General features: G+C 51.8%; 1 protein-coding gene across 13 annotated transcripts in view; it reads right to left on the bottom strand.

Annotated features, from left to right (window-relative positions):
• The window catches only part of CHD6 (chromodomain helicase DNA binding protein 6), a 203,300-nt gene that overhangs the window by 4,761 nt on the left and 178,936 nt on the right, over positions 1-19,603 (bottom strand). For 11 of the 13 annotated variants that reach the window (XM_055437507.2, XM_055437508.2, XM_055437509.2 and 8 more), the window contains 9 exons: positions 18,826-18,886; positions 17,900-18,116; positions 15,989-16,239; positions 13,397-14,974; positions 9,257-9,408; positions 8,665-8,871; positions 7,109-7,561; positions 4,858-5,052; positions 3,838-3,957 (listed from right to left, as the gene is read on the bottom strand). In XM_055437507.2, coding sequence (XP_055293482.2) covers positions 3,838-3,957; positions 4,858-5,052; positions 7,109-7,561; positions 8,665-8,871; positions 9,257-9,408; positions 13,397-14,974; positions 15,989-16,239; positions 17,900-18,116; positions 18,826-18,886 — 3,234 coding nt within the window. The remainder of the gene's footprint in view (positions 1-3,837; positions 3,958-4,857; positions 5,053-7,108; positions 7,562-8,664; positions 8,872-9,256; positions 9,409-13,396; positions 14,975-15,988; positions 16,240-17,899; positions 18,117-18,825; positions 18,887-19,603) is intronic. The other 2 variants (XM_055437515.2, XM_055437516.2) reach the window with 2 other exon arrangements.

Genomic DNA, 19,603 nt, shown 5'->3' with positions numbered 1-19,603 from the left:
AGGCAAAGAGCTCTATGACGGTCACCTTCGTGTGAGGAGAAAACCTCTTAGCCCGTCTTGTAGGAAAGTGGACGAGGGAGAGGTCTCTGGAACCGTCAGTTCAGTTTCTTCCTCGCCAACTGAGAATGGGCTGATGTGCCCTGGAGCGTAGCTGGGCCTCGGCCCACCTGTCTGCTCCCGTGCGGGACCAGCCCCCTGCACGCTGTGAGCCGGCCTGGCCTGACAGGGTGCGGCAGCTGTGGCCTGGTTGTGGGAACGAGGCTGGGGGAGCAGTTCTGCCTGGTTCCCGTTTCTAAAGCAAGAGGGTTGGAAGCGAGGGACCGGGCCGGGCTGAAAGAAGTGTTTCTCACCACTCTCTCTGGGGCCCATTAGCGCAGATCGCTTCCCTCTGGAGACCACGGCCGCAGGCCCCTCCTTTCAGTCCAGGGCCTGGCCACGGGGACCAGCGCTCGGCCACCCAAGCCCTCCTCCCTGTTACCAGCCACAGCCAAGGGCCAGGGAAAAGGCTCCCAGTGGGTCTTATCCCCTTGTGCCCTCAAACGCCCCCACCCTCGCTCTCCCCATCACTCTCCAGCGGGAGGGACTGTGCCGTCTCCCAAGTCTGTTGAGAAGAAACCCTGAGCTTGCTGAGTAAGGCCTCCAGCTTCTTTTGAATAATCTGCTACCTACACAGCAGGCGGCCGGTAACATGCTTTGAGGCCATCGGGCGCTAGAGAGGTGACTTTGGGAGGCCTGCACCCTGCAGGACCTGTGGGCCCTGATGGCCCGGCCCCCCAAGTTCAAGTCACACTCCTCAGGTGTCAGGATGTCCCCGCCCTTGCTGGGAACCACTGAGGCAGATCATGCTGGGCTCCCTCAGGACAGGGAACCTGCCCAGGAGGCCAGGCTGGCCGCCTGCGACCTTTAGACAGGGGAGCAGCAGCAGGAAGGCCCTGGGGTGAGAACAGGGCTTCATCCCCCCCCTGCAGAGCACGCGGCGGGCCGGCGGAGGAAGGGGGAATCCACCTCTTCCTGCGGGTGGGCGCATCACCCCGCCCCCAGCGGGCCCGTGGCTGCCCACCCAGGGCACGTGCCCCTCCCAGCAGTGTGCAGACCACACACGGTGGCCAGGCTGGGCTTTGGCAGCTCTCCCTCCTGGTAATTATACCCTGGGAACAGGCCTGCGTCCTCTTCCAAGGGAGGCTGGGGGGAGGCGAGGCGAGGGGAGACTCTGAGGGGCAGACGCCAGGCGACGGGTCTGCTCCTCCCGATGATGGCACGCGTGTGTGCCCCCAAGACATCTCTCTAAACCAACACAAGGCAGCGTATACCCCACAGCCTGTGTGTCCTGGCTCTAACACTCAAGTCCTGAGTAAAGGCAAAGGAGGAGGTGGTGGCCAAAACTGCCTCGCTCCTCCCAGGAAGGTGGGTCAATTCAGCTAATATGCCCTGAGCGGTAAGAAACCTTATCCCCAGATGCAGCAGGTGGATCCTGGTTTAAAAATTCTAAAACCAAAAACCAGCTTGGAAAGACACTTCTGGGAGAGCTGGGGAAATCTGAATATGGGCGAGCTGTGACATGTTACTGATACGTGTGGCAGAGGTGACAGATACACGAAAAAATGTTCCCAGAAGACACACGCTGAGTGTTTACTTAGGGGTGACATGTCATCTCTGCAGGGCTTCTCAGGCGGCTCAGTGGGTAAAGAATTTGCCGTGATTTAGAGGACTCAGGAGATGACGGTTTGATCCCTGGGTCGGGAAGATCCCTTGGAGGAGTAAATGGCAACCCACTTCAGTATTCTTGCCTGGGAAATCCCATGGACAGGGGACCCTGGGGGGCTATGGTCCATGGGATAGCAAAGAGTCAGACTCAAATGAAGCGACTCAGCACACTCAGCAAGCACATAGTCTCCGCAATACTGTCAAATGGCTCAGGAAGAAACTAGAAAAACTTGCCCCACCCACTGCATATGGGTAGGTGAAACAAACAACTCCGGATGTGAAATACGAGGCATATGTGTGTGCGTACACATGTGTAATAATGAGTGACTGCTGTGTGCCAGGTGGGCATTCTTAAAGCTGAGTCCGCCTGTGTGGCGCTGTCGGTGGAGCTGCAGCCGAGCCCCAGCACACACAAGGCAGGAGGGACTGAAGGCAGGGAGAAGCTCCTTGCGGAATTTGGATATTTCTAGAAGAAACGGGCGAAGGCAATGGCAAGCCACTCCAGTACTCTTGCCTAGAAAATCCCATGGATGGGGGAGCCTGGTAGGCTGCAGTCCGTGGGGTCGCTGGGGGTCGGACACGACTGAGCGACTTCACTTTCACTTTTCACTTTCACACATTGGAGAAGGAAATGGCAACCCACTCCGGTGTTCTTGCCTGGAGAATCCCAGGGACGGGGGAGCCTGGTGGGCTTCTGTCTATGGGGTCACACAGAGTCGGACACGACTGAAGTGACGCAGCAGCAGCAGCAGAAACGGGAAGGGACGTTTTTCTAAGGGACGGACAAGGAGTGTCACACACCCAGAGGCTCCGGCCCCATTGGGGTCCGGGTCCCACAGCCCCGAGAGCCAGGCGGACCCTGCCTCCAGTCTGGGCCTTACTGCAGGCAGGGGACCCCGAGGTGGGGCCTGTGTTTACTTAACAAAGGAGGGAAAGCGCATCTCTGGCAGGAGGCTGGCTTGTGAGGACAGCTCGGAAATGAGTGTTCTGGCAGGAGATCGGCATCAGCCGGGCCGTGATGAACGTTAACTTCCAAAGAATGTCCGAGAAACTGAGATGTGAAGAGAGAAATGAGGTCAAGGGGGAGCCACATGGCTCAACCAAGAGCTCGGAGACCCCACCAAGCGAGGGCTGGGGGTGGTCTCTCATGACAAAAGGAGAGCCCGGGGAGGCCGAGGGCAGGGTCTGGAGAAACAGAGAGGGGAGGGACGTGGGATCGGCCTGTCCAGCAGGCAATCATGTTTGTTGAGCTGCTAGTGGAGTGACCCTCCAGGCCACCAAATCAGAAACGAGCTTCCTAACAACATTAACGAGGAGGAAATGACTAGGGTGGGTGGTCTCCGGGAACTAAACACAGAAATGGGATCCTGGAAATCCCTCCGTGGAGGAGAGCTGTAGATGACCGAGCATCAAAGGAAGGCGTTCAGGAGCGCCTGGGAGCTCAGAGGACCCTCAGAAGCACCCTATAGGGGCACAACTCACTTTGAGGAGGCCAGAAGCACGTTTGAGTATCGTCTGCCCAAGCTTAACACGCTTTCAGCTTGAAAGGCTACCGCCCCCTAGAGGTTGCGAGTCTTCTAGTCCAAATTTGTACCCATCTGTAAACTATAATTAACTCGGATTCGTTCTACTGCAAGTATCTGCAGATGTCTTTGAAGTCTCTTCCAGGCTCATGATTCTATAATAGGAAAAGGGCAGTGCGTGGAGTCAGCTGTTTCTCATTGCTAGTGAGGACGGACGAGGAGGGGGTGTCTTAAATGGTAGCCGGAAAAACTTAAGGCTGGAAAATGAAAATTTCCAATAAAGAAGTTTTGTTAAAACATTGGATAACAGACTCCTCCTGATAAGACTTAAAAGGAATTTTCCCTGAACTCTCCAAAAGGGGGGAATCGAGTTTTGGGGATTGTTTCAGTATAAACCTTAACCCCAAAGTTTTGGAGGGAAAGGTTGAAAACAAATGACCATGGAGGACATGCTGTAGGTGAGAACACCCCAATACCACCTGGCTTTGCTCATCAAGCCCCTGGGTGGACCCTGGTCCTCCTGCTAAGGCTGCCTGGCTGCCCCTTCCCAGTTGGAGCGTCCTCTCCAGGTGTGCGATTCTGGGCTCCACCGGGACGTCCTGTTCCTTACCCTCAGGCCTGGCTCCTTGGGGACAGCAGGAACCCTCTCTTCCCCACTCAGGGAGGTGATGTCTAACGTTCCAGGTTCCTTACAGCGTGGCCTCCTCTGCTTTGGTTTGTCTGAAAAATTCTAGGAGGTAAATGGAAACCAACGTTACAGAACGCTTTGGCCACAGGGGCTCCTGATGTGGGTGGTACTGCTCAGATGGTTGTGCTGTTTCCTCGCTCACGGCCCTCTGCACAGGACCTGTTGGGTCCGGGCTGCAGGGAACAGCCGCTGGGCCCCCACCGAGGTGCTCTCCTCGAAGCCACGGTGTTCCTGCAGTTAAGCTGCGAGGTAGGCCTCCTGGGGGGGGCCCGCGGCCCTCCAGGTTCCCAGGGCACCGCTTCACCCCTGCCCTTGCCTCCCGGACCGTTTTCTCAGGTCCTCTCTTTGCCGCTCCCAGCCTGGCGGCTGTGTGTCTCTGGAGGGTGTGTCTGTGAATGCATCTTCCTCCTTCCTGGTGAACTTTCGAGCGCCTCCCCTTACTAACGAGAGGTAGCCAGGACAGAGGGGGTGGTGGTGGGCTGTCAGTGCCGGGGCGCCCTCTCCTCTGGACCCCTGCTCTGAAGGAACGAGGGCAGAGAAGTAAAAGGACTCGATGAGCAGCCCCTGGGCAGGGACTGAAACTAACCCGTCACCTCAGAGTGGAGATGCAGTGACTTGACAAGAATGCACGGGAGCATTGCTGTGAGGGGAGCAGCACTTATGCAACCTAAAGAATGCCATGTGAGCTCACAAATGTGGTGACTGGTGGGGAAGGGAGGGCCCAGAGGAGGCTCGCTGTCCTGGAAAGAGGTCACGCATGTCAACTTTCTGGCCTGACGTTCTGACAGGGGCTGGGATTTCTGTTACCAGAAGACGTAACCAGAATTTAAACTCCCCCGCCCCCACTTTCCAACGAAGTCCTCAGAGGACACGGACCTCCCTTGGGCTCCCCAGTCCCCCTGGGCCCCCTCCGCGTCCCCCGTGAGAGGGGCGCACACTCACCGCGCCGCAGCCCGGGGCCTCGAGGGAGCAGTCGGTCTGCTGCCGCAGCCAGTCCAGCAGGCTCCTGCTGGGAACGGCTTTCTCGGCCGGGCTGCTGGTGGGCGGAGTTGGCTCCGGGGTCGACGTGGCGGGCACTGGCCCTTCAGGAGGGTGTGGGGTGCTCAGGGGGGCCTGTCCTGGGTCTTCGTGGACTTCCTGGATGGAGGGAAGACGAGTTATGTGCCCTTCACCACGACAGAATGAAAACTGGTTTCTTAAAGGACACTTCCCACCAGAACAGGACTGCCCGTGCCTGACTGCCAATCCCCTCCACGAGTTCCTGAGGTGGCGGGAGACCCCTCCGGCCGACTGCTCTCCTCCCCACTTGTCTCCGCAGTGACCTCTGTGCCATCCTACCTGCTCAGGCTCCCTCCTGCCATCTCTGTCACCAGCATGGACTGTCCCCGTGACACTGGCCACCGCACTTTGCTCCCCCATGGCACTTGTCACAGGTTTTCATGTAACAGAGTGCCACCCTACAATTGACTCACCTCTGCATATATACTCGCCCCTGTGTCCCCAGTGCCTGTATGGGGCCTACAACTGTGGTGCTGGAGAAGACTCTTGAGAGTCCCTTGGACTGCAAGGAGATCCAACCAGTCCATCCTAAAGGAGATCAGTCCTGGGTGTTCATTGGAAGGACTGATGCTAAAGCTGAAACTCCCAATACTTTGGCCACCTCACACAAAGAGTTGACTCACTGGAAAAGACCCTGATGCTGGGAGGGATTGGAAGCAGGAGAAGGGGACGACAGAGGATGAGATGGCTGGATGGCATCCCCGACTTGATGGACATGAGTTTGGGTCAACTCCGGGAGTTGTTGATGGACAGGGAGGCTTGGCGTGCTGCGATTCATTGGGTCACAAAGAGAAGGACACGACTGAGCGACTGAACTGAACTGAATAACATATGTCAGTGCTAAATGTCTGCATGATAAGATATTCAAAACACTCTGAAGCCAAGGAAAAAACACTTCACTTACTCCACTGGAATTCTATGATCATGACAGGAAAACTATGGCTTTGCGCCGCTGAAAAACCAGACAACCTTCTTAAAGACGTTGAGGAACCGGGAAGGGAAAGAATCTGCCATTTCAGCTTCCCAAATTATATAGAAAATCAAACAGGGAGATATCTACCGAACAATACAGTAGATAGAGCTCCCTGGCTGCTGAGGACCAAGTTGCTGGCTTAGCTCCCTGGTTTGCCACTTACTACCTGGATAATCTTGGGCAAATCATTTAACGCTTATAAGTCTCAATTTGCTCATTTCCAAAACGGAAGCAGTAACCACACCTTCACAGTGTTGCTGTGAACATCATACAGGGCAATCATGTAAAACCCTCAATGCAGTGCCTGCCAGAGGCACTTAATACTCATCACTATTATTCCTTTCAAAGTAGTAAGAAAGCAAGAAATGTTGGTTTCTGTTTTGGAGCCTGAAATTCAATAAATAGGAAAAATCAAAATAGAGAAATAAGTGGTCTCTGACACGGAAAGCAGAGTCACAGGGGCTCTCGGGCATGTGTGCAGGGTCTGCCCTTTTCCGTTTCTGACAAGGATTTCTGAGCTGAGAACATCTTAGTGTGACCTCAGCAAAGTCTTGCAGTGACCCTCAGTGGTAGAAGCTGCGGCCCCCAATTTACAGAGGAGTAGAGCAGGGCTCGATGATGAGCCCAAGATCGTCGAGCAGGTCAAGCAGCAGCTGAGCCAGGACTGATGTTCAGGATGTCCTGACCCCCAAATCCCTGCTCCTGGAAAGCCCGCTGCTGCAGACCCAGCCCCACTCCTGCTTCACTCGTTTGATCCCCAGGGGCTCTGAGGCCCTGGAGGCTGGGCTGTTTCTCTGTGAGACCTCCTGGCTCGTGTCTCCAGGATGCAGGCAGGTTAAGGGCCCTTGATGGACTGATATCTATTCCTAGAAAAGACTGTGGACAACCGATGACAAGAATTGTTTCAAGCCGGACAACTGAAATAGGGATTGCTGCTGCTGCTAAGTCGCTTCAGTCGGGTCTGACTCTATGTGACCCCATAGCCGGCAGCCCACCACACTCCTCTGTCCCTGGGATTCTCCAGGCAAGAATACTGGAGTGGGTTGCCATTTCCTTCTCCAACAAAGATCCATAAATCAAAAATTTTTGTGTCTGAGGAAGAAGGGTCTGCTGCACAGTGTACAGAGGTCAAATTTGCACTTCATGGCCTCAAATACCCACCAAGATGCCCGCCTGCAGGGTCTGCTCCTTCAGGAAGATGAGGTCCACTCCTCCGTCGACGTGTTTCCGCCTTCCTCTCCGCCTCCTAGAGGCAGAGTCATCTCTCCTGAGGCTTCCGTTGACGATCTGTCCAGTCACCGGGTGGATCAGGCCAGCTTGCAGGATCCCCGACAAGTCCATGCCAAGGGCTCCTTGCAGTGAACCAATAGCCCCAATCTTGGGGGTGCTGGTGCTCACTGGGAAAGGGGACGTGGCCCCTGGAGACCCCTCTGACGGGCAGGAGAGGTCTATGGCTGACTCTCCATGCCAGCCATTGAGGACGATGGGGGGGTGCCCGTGGGTGGCCGAGAACTGCTCCAGGCTCCGGGTCTTCGTGTCCCTCTCTACCTCAAACTCGTAAGGACGCCTGTGCTTCTGTTCATCCTTTGTGAAAACCGGAGCCAAGAAGTTCTCCTGCAAACATACAGACGTGGCAAGAGAGGTTTGAACGCCACCTCTGTGGCTCAATGCTGGCTGTGTCTCAGCTCCAATTTCCTGGGGACTAGTAATCACCTTCTTGGAACTTCTTTTAACTCAAGTCTTCTCAAACTTCAGTAACTACTCACCTGGATAGCTTGTTAAAATGCAGATTCTACTTCAATGGGCCTGGGGTTCTGCATTTCTAACAAGTTCCCAGGTGTTGCGAAAGCTCCCAGTCCATGAACTACACTTGCAATTGCCAAGATCATAGTTTAGGGAATCTCTACCTCAGCTGTACATCAGAATCAACTAGCAAGTTTTTTTTTTAAAAAAAAGCCAATACCAAGTTTACACCCTGGACCAATCCAACCAGAACCTGGAGTTTCTCAAGGTCCCCAGTGGAGTCCAATGTGCAGCTAAGAGCTTGTGCTATCTACCTACCTTAAACTTGAGCCCTTGAGTTTTCATTTGCGTTTACAAACCTCAAATAAAACTCCTCTGTTGACTTCCCTCATTTCTTTTTTAAAAACTTATGTATTTATTTGGCTGCGTTGGATCTTAGCTGTGGCTCTCAGGATCTTTTTTGGTGGCGCATGGGCTCTCTAGCCATGGCATGAGGGCTTAGTTGCTCTGCAGTATGTGGGATCTTAATGCCCCAGTGAGGGATCAAACCTGAATTCTCTGCTTTAGAAGGCAGATTCTTAACTGCTGGACCACCAGGGAAGTGTCTGACTTCCCTCATTTCTATTGGCTGCTACCGTTACCAGTCCTCAAGTATTCACCCCTCCCTTTCCTCATGTAGTCATCTGTCATCAAGCCACGCCCGCCAACTCCCTCCATTTCTTTGGATCCACTCCTGCCACTAAGGTGGTTGAGAACTTACCTTGTCCTTAAGTGCCCATCTGCCTCCCCACCCGAGGTATGCCAGCTCCCAACCCCCACCTCCCACGAACCAGCACACCATTCCTATTGAGCTGCAAACCCACTTTCATCACACACTTCCCCTCTCCAAGACTCAAATGAATCACTCGATCAAGAAGTGCAAAGTGTCCTCCTCCTTTGTTTCAAGGTCAGACACAGCATCCTTAGCGCCTCACCTTCTGCATCTGGGCCACCAACGTTGCACCATTGCTGAAGCTGTGCTCTGATGCCTCTGGCTCCGAGAGGCCGCTTTGGGGACCAGCACTGCTGGTTAACACGGGAGTGGGCAGCGCGCCCGAGGGCTCGTACTGCTGGCTGGAGGGCCACTTCCCCTTTAACACCACGTGACAGATGTTATCTAGGCGGTTGATTATCACGCGATCCTATGAAAAAGCATGCAAGCTCTGAGGAGAAAGTACTAAGTCACCCAAGTCTACAAAGTCCCTTGAAATCAAGGGGTACGTTTTCTAACCAGAAGGAGTTGATTAGAAGAGGGAGCACACAAAGGGACTCACTTTTCGAGTCTTAAAAGAAACGGTGTAGTCTGGACAATGAAGCTGAAGAGCCGCAGTACCATAAATATGCTGAACGCTTTAGTCTTATGGTCGAGTTACGGTCCTGATACCCATTAAAGTCACGTAACTAATACTTTTAAAGATATTAAAAATCTGTCTGAGTTGGTGACTCAGAAAGATTCTAAAAGGTTTAATGTAAAGGATTCAAAAGCTGAGGATGCTCTGGGTGGAGCATGCAAGCTCTGGGAGGTACCTTCGGCCACTCGGAGAATGAATAGAGCGTCTTCTCCTGGAGCAGCTGAGCAATGGTGGGAGCCCGCGCCTCTTGCAGGTCGTCTCCAAGGTCTCCCGCGATGCCCGAGGTCGAGCTCTTGCTCTCTTCCTCAGAGTACTTCCCTGGATAATCTGGGAAGAGAGGTTTTAAAAAAAAATGAGACAGGCAGTTGGAAGACTGGAGTGATCTGAAAGATGAGGACATCTGAACTTTTTTTTTTTTTTGCCGCAGTGGACAGGGGACCTGAGTTTCCCAACCAGGGATTGGACCAATGCCCACCCCTTGAACTGGAAAGGTGGAGTCTTAACCACTGGACTGTTGGGGAAGTCCCTCATCTTCTTAAAACACTGGCCTATTGTGTGCTTATTTATTTTAAACTGATTAATTACCATGTCTTCTATTTCCAGAAGCGCTCTATCAGTTAAGCCATAAAGTCACATCCTGCTCCAAGGCTACCCAAGCAAATCATCTGATAAGAGTCTGCATCGGTAACCAAACAACAAGGCTGCTGCTGCTAAGACGCTTCAGCTGTGTCCGACTCTGTGCGACCCCATAGACGGCAGCCCACCAGGCTCTGCCATCCCTGGGATTCTCCAGGCAAGAGTACTGGAGTGGGTTGCCATTTCCTTCTCCAATGCATGAAAGTGAAAAGTGAAAGTGAAGTCGCTCAGTCGTGTCCGACTCTTCGCGACCCCATGGACTGCAGCCCACCAGGCTCCTCCGTCCATGAGATTTTCCAGACAAGGGTACTGGAGTGGGCTGCCATTGCCTTCTCCAAACAACAACACTGGATGACCGCAAAGGCTTCCCCACTTGGTGCAGTGGGGAGACAGGGAAGTGCTTTGATACACAGACAGGGACAGTGTGGGAAATAGAACAGCAAGAGGCTGAGATTAATGATGAAGGAAGAAAAGTCCTGAAACTTACAACGAAGGTAAACAGACCTGATCTACCTAAGAAATGATGGATTTGTTTATTTGCCGGATTTATCTTGATCTCACGCAGACGCCTAGGATGTTCACGTCACTGACAGAAAGAGACGGAGCTGCGACTCATTCCCTCAGCCTCCAGTGGTGAGCGCGCACTGTCCCTTGTGAAGTGGATCTTCAACCATCATGCGCTTCACGGTGCTGACAGGGGACAAACTGAGGGCAGGAAAAGCTGTGGGCCTTTTCTGCACTGAGACGACACGGAGCGTCCGCCCTCTGCGGTGTGGAGGTATCACTGCTGACTGTGCATCAAGTCCCCCAGGGGACCACAGGGACCTCGCCACGCCAGGGGATTCAAGGATAAAAACAGGGCAGTGTGGCGGCTCTGGCCTTCTAGGCTCTTAACAGCTCCTCGAGGGAAAGGCAGCCGGGAAAAACACACTAATAATAAACGAAGTTTCAATTATAAACCAGGGTGAGGACCATAAAGGGAAAGAAACAAGGTGCCCTGATAGGGAAGAAGAAGGAAAAAATCTGCTGATAGAAGGGAAGGCTGGTAGAGGGGGCCGCTCAGAGGAGAGACCACCCAGGAAGAGGCAGCGGAGGGGGAAGGGTGCGCTCCACGTGCTGAGGAACAGGGTGGGGGGGCAAGTATATACAAAGATGGGGGAGTGGTGGTGGTGGTGGGGCGGAACCATGACCATCATGCTGAGCTCTACGGGCCGAGTCGGGACAGAAAATCCAAATTATTCTAGACCCAACGGGGGTGCACCCCTGCCAGGTTTTAAGCTCAGAAGGTGAATTTATATTTTGAGAAAAGAACACAACGCCATGTGAGAAGGAGTCAGGAGAGAAGGGGCTGGTCCAGCTCAGCCGGAGACTGCTCCTTCGGCCCCAGAGTTGCAGTCTGAGAGACAGGCAGGGCCCTCTCGGCCCCGCCGAGCCCACACCCCAGGTTCGGAAGAACCCTTCTGGGGTCTGCCAAAGCCCCTTTAAAAGCACTGGTGCGAGGGACTCCCCACTGCTGAGCATGTGAGATGCTCACCAGAGCTTATCAAGTTAACCGCTGCCTCCTAGCCCAGCAGAGCCCAGCCCCACGGCCAGAAGAGGACCGAGCACCTCCTCTAACCCATCCTTGCTGGACTGTCTGTGTTCCCAGGACTGAGTAGGTGGTGATTTCCCCCACGACAGAGTTCAAAGAGCAAGGTGTCCATATAACCCCGCGTGTGGCAGGGACCCTTATGGCCTGGGGCGAGGAGGGTGGGCAGGTCGGGGCTGGCTCCTCCCAGGGCGGCTGAGGCCACAGGGGGTGAGGCTGCTCCTTTCGGTCCAGCATCTCTGGCCTCAGCCTGGCTGGTGGACGCACTTTAACTTGGGTTCAGAACCCTTCCCAAGAGAGTCAGCAATCACAAGGCAGAAGCCAAAGGTGGGAGCTCAGCAATAAAAAGAAAGTGGGACAACCCAGAGAGCAGAGCAGGGTTCCTCTCTTTCCCACTTTAGAGCAGCAGTCCCCAACATTTTTGGTGCAGGGGACCAGTTTCATGGAAGCCAATTTCTCCATGGACCTGGCAGTTGGGAGGGGTGGAGGATGTTAATGCGAGCGATGGTTGGGGGGTGGCGATTGTAAAATACAGATGAAGCTTTGCTTGCCCACTGCTCACCTCTGGCTGTGTGGGCTGCGGAGCCTCAGCTTTGGAAGAAGTCACTGTCCTGTGTGGCAGGGGCCGGCCCGCCGGAATCCCTGTGTAACACATGGGCCCTGGCACCAGACCAGCCACCAACAGGGTATTTTTTTTTTTTTTTCTGACAAGGATAAATAAGAACTATTTTTTGTTCACCCTAATATGCCCTCTTGGGTTTGAAGACATAAAAACAACAGTGAAAAAGTTAAAAACTGTTTGCTGTTGCTCAGGATCTCTAATCACTGTATTCATATCATCGTAAAGCATATGCAAATCTCAGGTCACCTAGATTCTTAACATTTTCAAATCCTTTCCTTACCTAAGATTTCCCTGTTTAGAAAGATCAAACCTATTTGCATGTAATTTGGTTATTCTTTTTTTTTTTTACTTAAAAAACTACTTATTTATTTGGCTGCACTGGGTCTTACCTGTGATACATGAGATCTTTAGTTGCAGCATGTGGGATCTAGTTCCCTCACCAGGGATTGAACCAGAGCCCCCTGCATCTAGAGCATGGAGTCTTGGCCACTGGACCACCAGGGAAGTTCCCTAATTTGGTTATTCTTATTTCTGTTGAGTTACTCAAAGGATTCTCAATACAATGCACTGACATTACAACACAGGGTTTTGACAATTAAGGGAGTAAATGGAAGGATCTTTGTTAACCTTACTAATTGTTAGTTACTCAGTTGTGTCTGACTCTTGGGACGAACTGTAGCCTGTCAGGCTCCTCTGTCCATGGAATTCTCCAGGTAAGAATATTGGAGTGGGTTGCTTTTCCTTTCTCCAGGGGATCTTCCTGACCTTGGGATTGAGCCCAGATCTCCTGCACTGCAGGCAAATTCTTTACTGTCTGAGCCACCAGGGAAGCCCAACCTTACTAAAAAGTTAAGTGAAAGTTGCTCAGTCATGTCTGACTCTTTGCGACCCCGTGGACTATACAGTCCATGGAATTCTCCAGGCTGGAATACTGGAGTGGTTAGCCTTTCCCTTCCCCAGGGGATCTTCCCAGGGATGGAACCCAGGTCTCCCACGTTGCAGGCAGGTTCTTTACCAGCTGAGCTACCAGGGAAGCCCAACCTTACTAAACATCACAGTTATTTTTGTGGAGTTCCTGAAAAATGACTTGCATCTCTGTTAACTGCATGTTCCTGGCGTTCCCTGGCTGTTCTCCTTTACCCAGTTTCAGCACCCTACCTGGTGGAAGAACAAATTCTTTCCCCTCGATGTCCTATACGGCATCTCATGTATACTGGCACAGAGCCCCTGCCCAGATCACGCAGCTGATGCAGCAAGGTGCTACAGTCATCCTTCACTTTCTGGAATGATGAGACGTAAGCTACTCTGCCCATTTTCAGAATAAGCCCTGCAGCCTTCGCATTTAAACACACAGTGGGTGTAAGAGGTTCGTTTCAGAAGTGGCAGAACTCTTACCAGCACCCACGCACTCGCCCTCCCCGGCCTGGGAGAACTGGCTCATCCAAGACACAAGGTCCCACACACGGTACCTTGACTCTGGCAGTTCCCGTCTTTATCGAACTCCTCTTTACTCTCATAATCCATGTCTTCCGGCTTGAGCTCACTCCCGTCAGGATACAGAGGGAGCCCTTTGTTCCCTTCTGTGCTTTCTTTCCAGGGTTCCTTCAACAGTTCCTGCTTGACCTGGAACAGCTCAGGTGGGACAGAAGTGGGCTCGCCCCTCACTGTGACGTTATTGGCTTTGCTTGTGAAGGGGTCTGGGGGGTAAGCCTGGGGTTTCTCCACTTCAAACTCATCCTTCTCGAGGACGCGTGCCCACCTCTCCATGTGTTTGCAGTGACACTGACAGGCTGTGGGAAGGAAAGGGCCCTGCGGTCCAGGAGGCTGGCTTCTGGCCTCCGTGCTCCCTTTCTTGGCTTCCTCTGTGAGGAAGCTGGCCAGGCTCTGCTCCCCTACCATGCGGGTGGTGGGCTCGCTGAGGGGTGATGCCGCCAGCCTTTCCTGCCTGCCTGCGGCCAGCTCGAGACTTTCCTCATTTTCGTCCTCCTCCTCCTCATCGCTGTGGTTCAGACCCAAAACCAACTTGCTTTCTAAGCTTTTGCTTTCTAGTAAGTCTATTAGCTGCTGGTCTGATGACACGTTTCTTCTGGAGTCGCAGACACTCAGGTTGCACATGTCTACGAACCCGCTCTCATTCCCTGGGTCCAAGGAAGGGGAGGCGAAGCAGTTGGAGTCCAGCTGCCTGATGCTTTCAGGTCTTGGCCCTGACTCGCTGCAGCCGAGTTCCCCTTCCTTTGAAAGAGACATCAACAGGTGTTTTTCATTTTTAATGTTCATCTGAGCCACTCCTGCTTCCAAAGTTTCCATAAAAGAGGGGTCTGAGCCTATTTTTGCCTCATGGCCCCGGGGCTGGCAGTTTCCATCTCTGCCTGCGGAGATGGCCGCGGCGTCTTGCCTGGACTCAGTACTGGCACCCAGGCTGCCCTGAAAAGGGCCTGGCTCCTGGCTCAGCGCCTTCTTCCCGTACATCATGCTCTCCAAGGACCCAGGCAGCAGACTCTCGTCATGGGTGAGGGAAAGGACATCCTGAGTTTTAGAGATGAAGCTTTCACAGGTCATGTCAGATAAGCTGCCCCTAGGCGGACCAAGGTGATCGTCTCTACCTTCGATTTTCACGAGGTTCTCGGGTTCATTTTCAAGGGACTCAGAAGTCCGGCTCATGTGCGTATAGGCCAGAGACGCATACAGTTTGGAGTTGGTCTGGTAGAGGCAGCAGAGACTCTCTGGGGCCTGGGGGTTGGGTCTTTTGTGCTGGGCGTAGTTCCTGTAGGCGTCCAGGAAGGACAGCTGGGGATCCGTCATGACGTAGCAGTCGGTGCGGTTCAGGCCGTGCTTGGCGGCGCCGACCAGCAGGTCGCGGTCGTGCTTCCCGCACTCCCACCAGACAGGCAGGTAGAGGCTGGGCCTGCACAGCTGCAGGCGCTCGTGGAGCTGAGGACACGTGAGCACCTGCTCCCGGACCTTCCGCAACAGCTCAATGCGGTACAGTGTTCTCGCGGCCCGCTCTTCCGTGATGGGTTCCACGTAGATGCTGGGATCCGGGGGGCCTGAGAGAGAAAACACAGAGCCCGTCACTTAACAGCGTCCTCGGATACTCCTGCCGGCCTAAGCCCCTACATCCTTGATCTTAAGTTTGACCACCTGGCCCTCAGCAAGGCAGGGCCTTAGTGGCCCCTCAAAGATGAAAAGCTAAAACAGGAGGGAAAGACTTTATGAAACCTGGACGGACCCACTGAGGGTCAAAGGAGAGCATGAACACTCCAGTTCTGGAACTATCACTTCCTGATCAGTAAGCGTGTACTAATGCCTTCTCACTAGATACTTTATGGATGCTGTTTAGACCTCACGAAACCTCTAGCCACACCATCATCCGTGTGTGAGGATGAGGAAGGAGGCGCAGACAGGCTGCCTTGCTCAAGGCGTCCGAACCAGAATGCCAGTCTAGGGCTTGTCACGTGACTCTGAGAGTCAGTCTACCAGTCTCCCTGGTTTTACTGAACACTGCCCGACTGTGCCACCTGGGGGCAAAAGGTGGGGTGTCTGAACATGCTGCCGTCAGCCCAGAACCCATGCTAAGTAGGCTCGACATTTGTTTCCGCTTTTTCTAGAATGTAGTACTATGATCCAGAGTGAGTGAATCCATTACAACGAGACTGAAGAGAGGCCAGGGGGAAAGCTGGCGCAAATTCCCATCAGGAAGAAATTTCTCAGAAGGGGCCTCTACTGGAGCACAGGAAGTTTAAATGACAGTCCCATATTTTCCGTGGCTACAAGTCAACACATGAGAAAACATTTAAGATTTAGTCTAAGCGAAGTGCAGAGCTCACAGCAGGCTAAATCTCTATGAGGCTGAAAAAAGAAAACATTTCTGTGGCATTTTAATCTGAATTTCAATTTTTGGTGGAGTTACATCATTTGAGAGAGATATTATTTTATAAGGGTTGGCTCAATTAGAAGTTTTTGTGGGTTTGGGAAAACCCACTTTATCTGAATTCTCCACATAGTCTCCATGTCTATAGCTATAACTAAAGCAACTCTGTACCCTGAAAATAAGCTTTTACCCCCTTTGTCCCCCTGGGGACAGAGTGACAGAGCGTCCTCACCACCGTCCCTCCAGGCTGGCAGACGACAGACACTGCGGCACATGGACACGAAGCTATAGAAATAGTGCTCCAGGCTCTCGTCCGACTTCTTGTCCAGACGGGAAATGACGCGAAACTGTGTCCAGTCAAAGGTTTTCTTCTCTTGATCGTAAACAACACCAAAGGAAGACACTGTTCTGTAGAAGTCGGCTTGTTCCCTCCTCGTCCACCTAGAGACAGAATTAGAAAGGAGAGGGAGCAGTTTTCCCTCTTTGCCTTTTTCTGTTGTTGAAAAAAGCTTAAAACAACTACTTACTGAGTTGGAGAGTCTGTGAGGTTCACAGAGCAGGCAGAACGTGTCTATTTTACTGTTTTAAATTGGGAGGAGTCACTTATAACAAAAACAGCCCATCAGCCTACCACCGCCTGCAAATCATGTGTGTATGCTTGATATCTCTTGACTTACCAGTTTCAGAAATTACCCAGTTCATTTCCTCTTGTGGGAGAAAAAGATTTTAATATAAAAATACTCTGTAGGCTTAAATATTCTGCCCATGACAACAAAGAATCAAAGAATCCTGGAGGATTATGTGAGGATTCTATTATAATCATATAATCCTGGAGGGATCTTTTGGACCATTAAATTTACTTCCTTCATTTTACAGACGGAGAAGCAGGTCTGGAGTGAGGCGGGGTCTCCCTGGGTCACACACCTCCCTGACTTTCATCTCATATGGGTTTTCTTCCTGGTCTTAATGTAAGTAGATGGGTGATCTTTTCTAGGACACAAAGGCTCTCTAGATTTTACACCCTGCAGGACTAAAATAATGACTTAAGGGAAATGGATTATTATTTCCCATCAGTCTTTACCAGGAGCTCTTGGGCACAGTACTTGCTGCCCTCAGAGGGACTCAGCTAGGAGTGGGGTGAGGGGTCAGTGGAGGAGTGAGAATAAGGGAGGAGGAGGCTCTGGTTCTCTCTTTGGAGCCAGATGAGAGAACTCTTCTCCTTGAATTACCAAATTTCATAAAGTCAGGAGTATAGAGAAGTAATTAAACTCACTATGTGGTATTTCCATTCACTGGACATTACAGTAAAAGGATGGAGATATAAAAATTCCATCCTAAAGGAAATCAGTCCTGAATATTCATTGGAAGGACTTATGCTGAAGCTGAAACTCCAAAAGGTTGTCCACATGATGTGAAGAGCCAACTCGTTAGAAAAGACTCTGATGCTGGGAAAGATTGAAGGCAGGAGAAGAAATGCACAATAGAGGATGAGATGGTTGGATGGTATCACTGACTCAATGAACAGGAGTTTGAGCAAGCTCCAGGAGTGGGTGATGGACAGGGAAGCCTGGCATGCTGCAGTCCATGGGGTCGCAAAGAGTCAGACACAGCTGAGCGACTGGACTGAACCGACTCAAAGAACGTGAGCTTCACTGATCCATTCTCATGGCCTCATCACCAGTCTGTGCTGACCTTCAGCTGCCATTTTTAGCTTAATTCTCAGATAGGCGAGTACATCCTTCCTTCCTTCTGGCATTTTATGGTAGTCATTGCTCTCAAAGGCTTGATAAGGACTACTGGCTACAGTAAGACCACTTCAATGCATACTATTCATCTTTCTGCTGAAAGAATATGACCTGACGGATATGTTTAAATCACATCCCCAGAGACTGGGGTCCTATTCATGCAAGTCTGGGAATTGTGAAGAGAGGGTGTCCTAGATCTCACTGGTCTTCTGGGCCATCATGACACCACCACTGAGGTTGGCTTTAGCGGACTCCACAAGAGAACATCAGACACACCTGCCCTCCAGCTATCAGTTTCCCTGGTCACCCTTACCTAGTGGGCAGCTCAGCATGCCCTCTTGACTGCTGGCTTTTACCTCTTTTGGGCTTCCTTGGTGATAAGCTCCATCTCTGAGGACCTCCGGAACATCTCTTCCTGGACCCAGTAGCCCTGGTTTCCTAGTCCCAGGACTTCAGGCCGGCAGAGCTCCTTGCGGTTACAGCGCTGGTAAATGGTGACCAGGCGTCGGAGACGAGCAGTGAGTGCGGATGAAACCGGCCAGGGCGATCTGTCTGGGTCGGAGCCATCCTGGGCTTCAAACATCAGTGAGGATATCAGTATTTATACACAGAACTAAGACTACGGTGAATGGGTTTTTGGTGGTGGCTGCTGTTCCCCTTTGTTTAAAGAAAACTAAAGCAGACTCTGTAACTTAATGGAAGTAGCCGATATCTAACAGCCTGGGAGCCAGGCACAGCTGGAAGCGCTGGAATGGTGCTTCAGAAACAGCTTTGGGCGTGGTGGGCTCTGTTCTCTCTCAGACACAGGTGTGCCTGTCTGTGGGGGCAGAATGGACTCGAGGGCCTTGCTCTAAGGTATCGGAGTAGGTGGACCCATTGAGGCCATCTCTATTTAGAACTACGGGTTTTTATGTGGCTGGGCTTTCTAAGCACCAAAGCCTCCATTAAGTCTGGATTCAGAAAAATAATCAAAACGACAAACCAGATACTTCTAACTTTTCTCAAAAGAGAAAAAAAAAAAGAAAATCAATGAAACCACGATTCCTTTTCATCCTCAGAATCCATCCTGACTTTCATTTCACTGCCAGGCAAAGGAAGCTGGCCGGAGTCACATTAAAGCTCCATGTGCAACTCTAGCAGAGTTTGGTGAAGGTCAACTTTATTGGCTTTTAAAAACAGCCTCCTTAAAAAAACAGCATTTAAAAAAAATTACGCATGAACTCCAGGATAAATACAAATGGAGGTCTTATTTTTCTTTGCCTTCAGAAGGACACAGTCTCACCTGCCCGGGTGTCATCCTTCTTTTCAGCAAAAAGGCCATCACCTCCGTCACTGGAACTCTCCTAGGGATAAATGAAGTCGAGTCATCAGCAAAACTGTGGCTCAGACACCCAGTCCCTGTACAGAAGGAGTAAAGATGCACAGGCAACATCTCTTGCCCAGGAACGTCTCAAAGATCAAGACGGTCCCTGATGAATAAAGCTTAACTTATGCACAGTCTTCAAAGGCCAGAAAGCAGTTTATTTAAAATAAGCATTGTTTTCCCCCGGAACTGTGTAGAATGATTCTGCCTGTAGAGAATGAGCTTGAAGAATGATGAACTGGCATGCTCCCCCTGGCAACAACATTTTACATGCACTCTTTTAATTGTGAACTTAAATATTTGCTTTACCGTTGTCGCTTGCAATCTAATACTGTCATTTCATAAAGCATGTGCCTGTGTCGTTGGATTTTTGCTGTGGAAAAGTGTCACGCTCATGTTCATTATGCTGCATATACTTCACAGCAATCGACACTATTTTCCTAAAACACAACTGCTCCAGACGGGAGACCTGCTGGTGCAAAACTCCAGGAATTTAAAATTAAAATCGCGATCTGAGGCTCAGAAGCTCAAGTGATATCACAGGCATGGAGCTTATCCAAGTCAGAGTATATGTCAAGCTGGCTCTATTGGATTCCTCTCCAAAGGCTTGCTTGGTCTCAGGAAGTGAACTTTAAAGGCTCCTCACACACAGGCATGTGGGAGTTTGGGGAAGAGCAAAGAGATAGCACTAGTCTTC

The sequence above is a fragment of the Moschus berezovskii genome, chromosome 15 (assembly GCF_049115385.1).
Source record: "Moschus berezovskii isolate FMDL1 chromosome 15, NW_MosBer_1.0, whole genome shotgun sequence".
NCBI lineage: Eukaryota > Metazoa > Chordata > Mammalia > Artiodactyla > Moschidae > Moschus > Moschus berezovskii.
The sequence above is the reverse complement of the archived record's forward strand: the minus strand, read 5'-3'. Positions and strand labels throughout refer to the sequence as shown.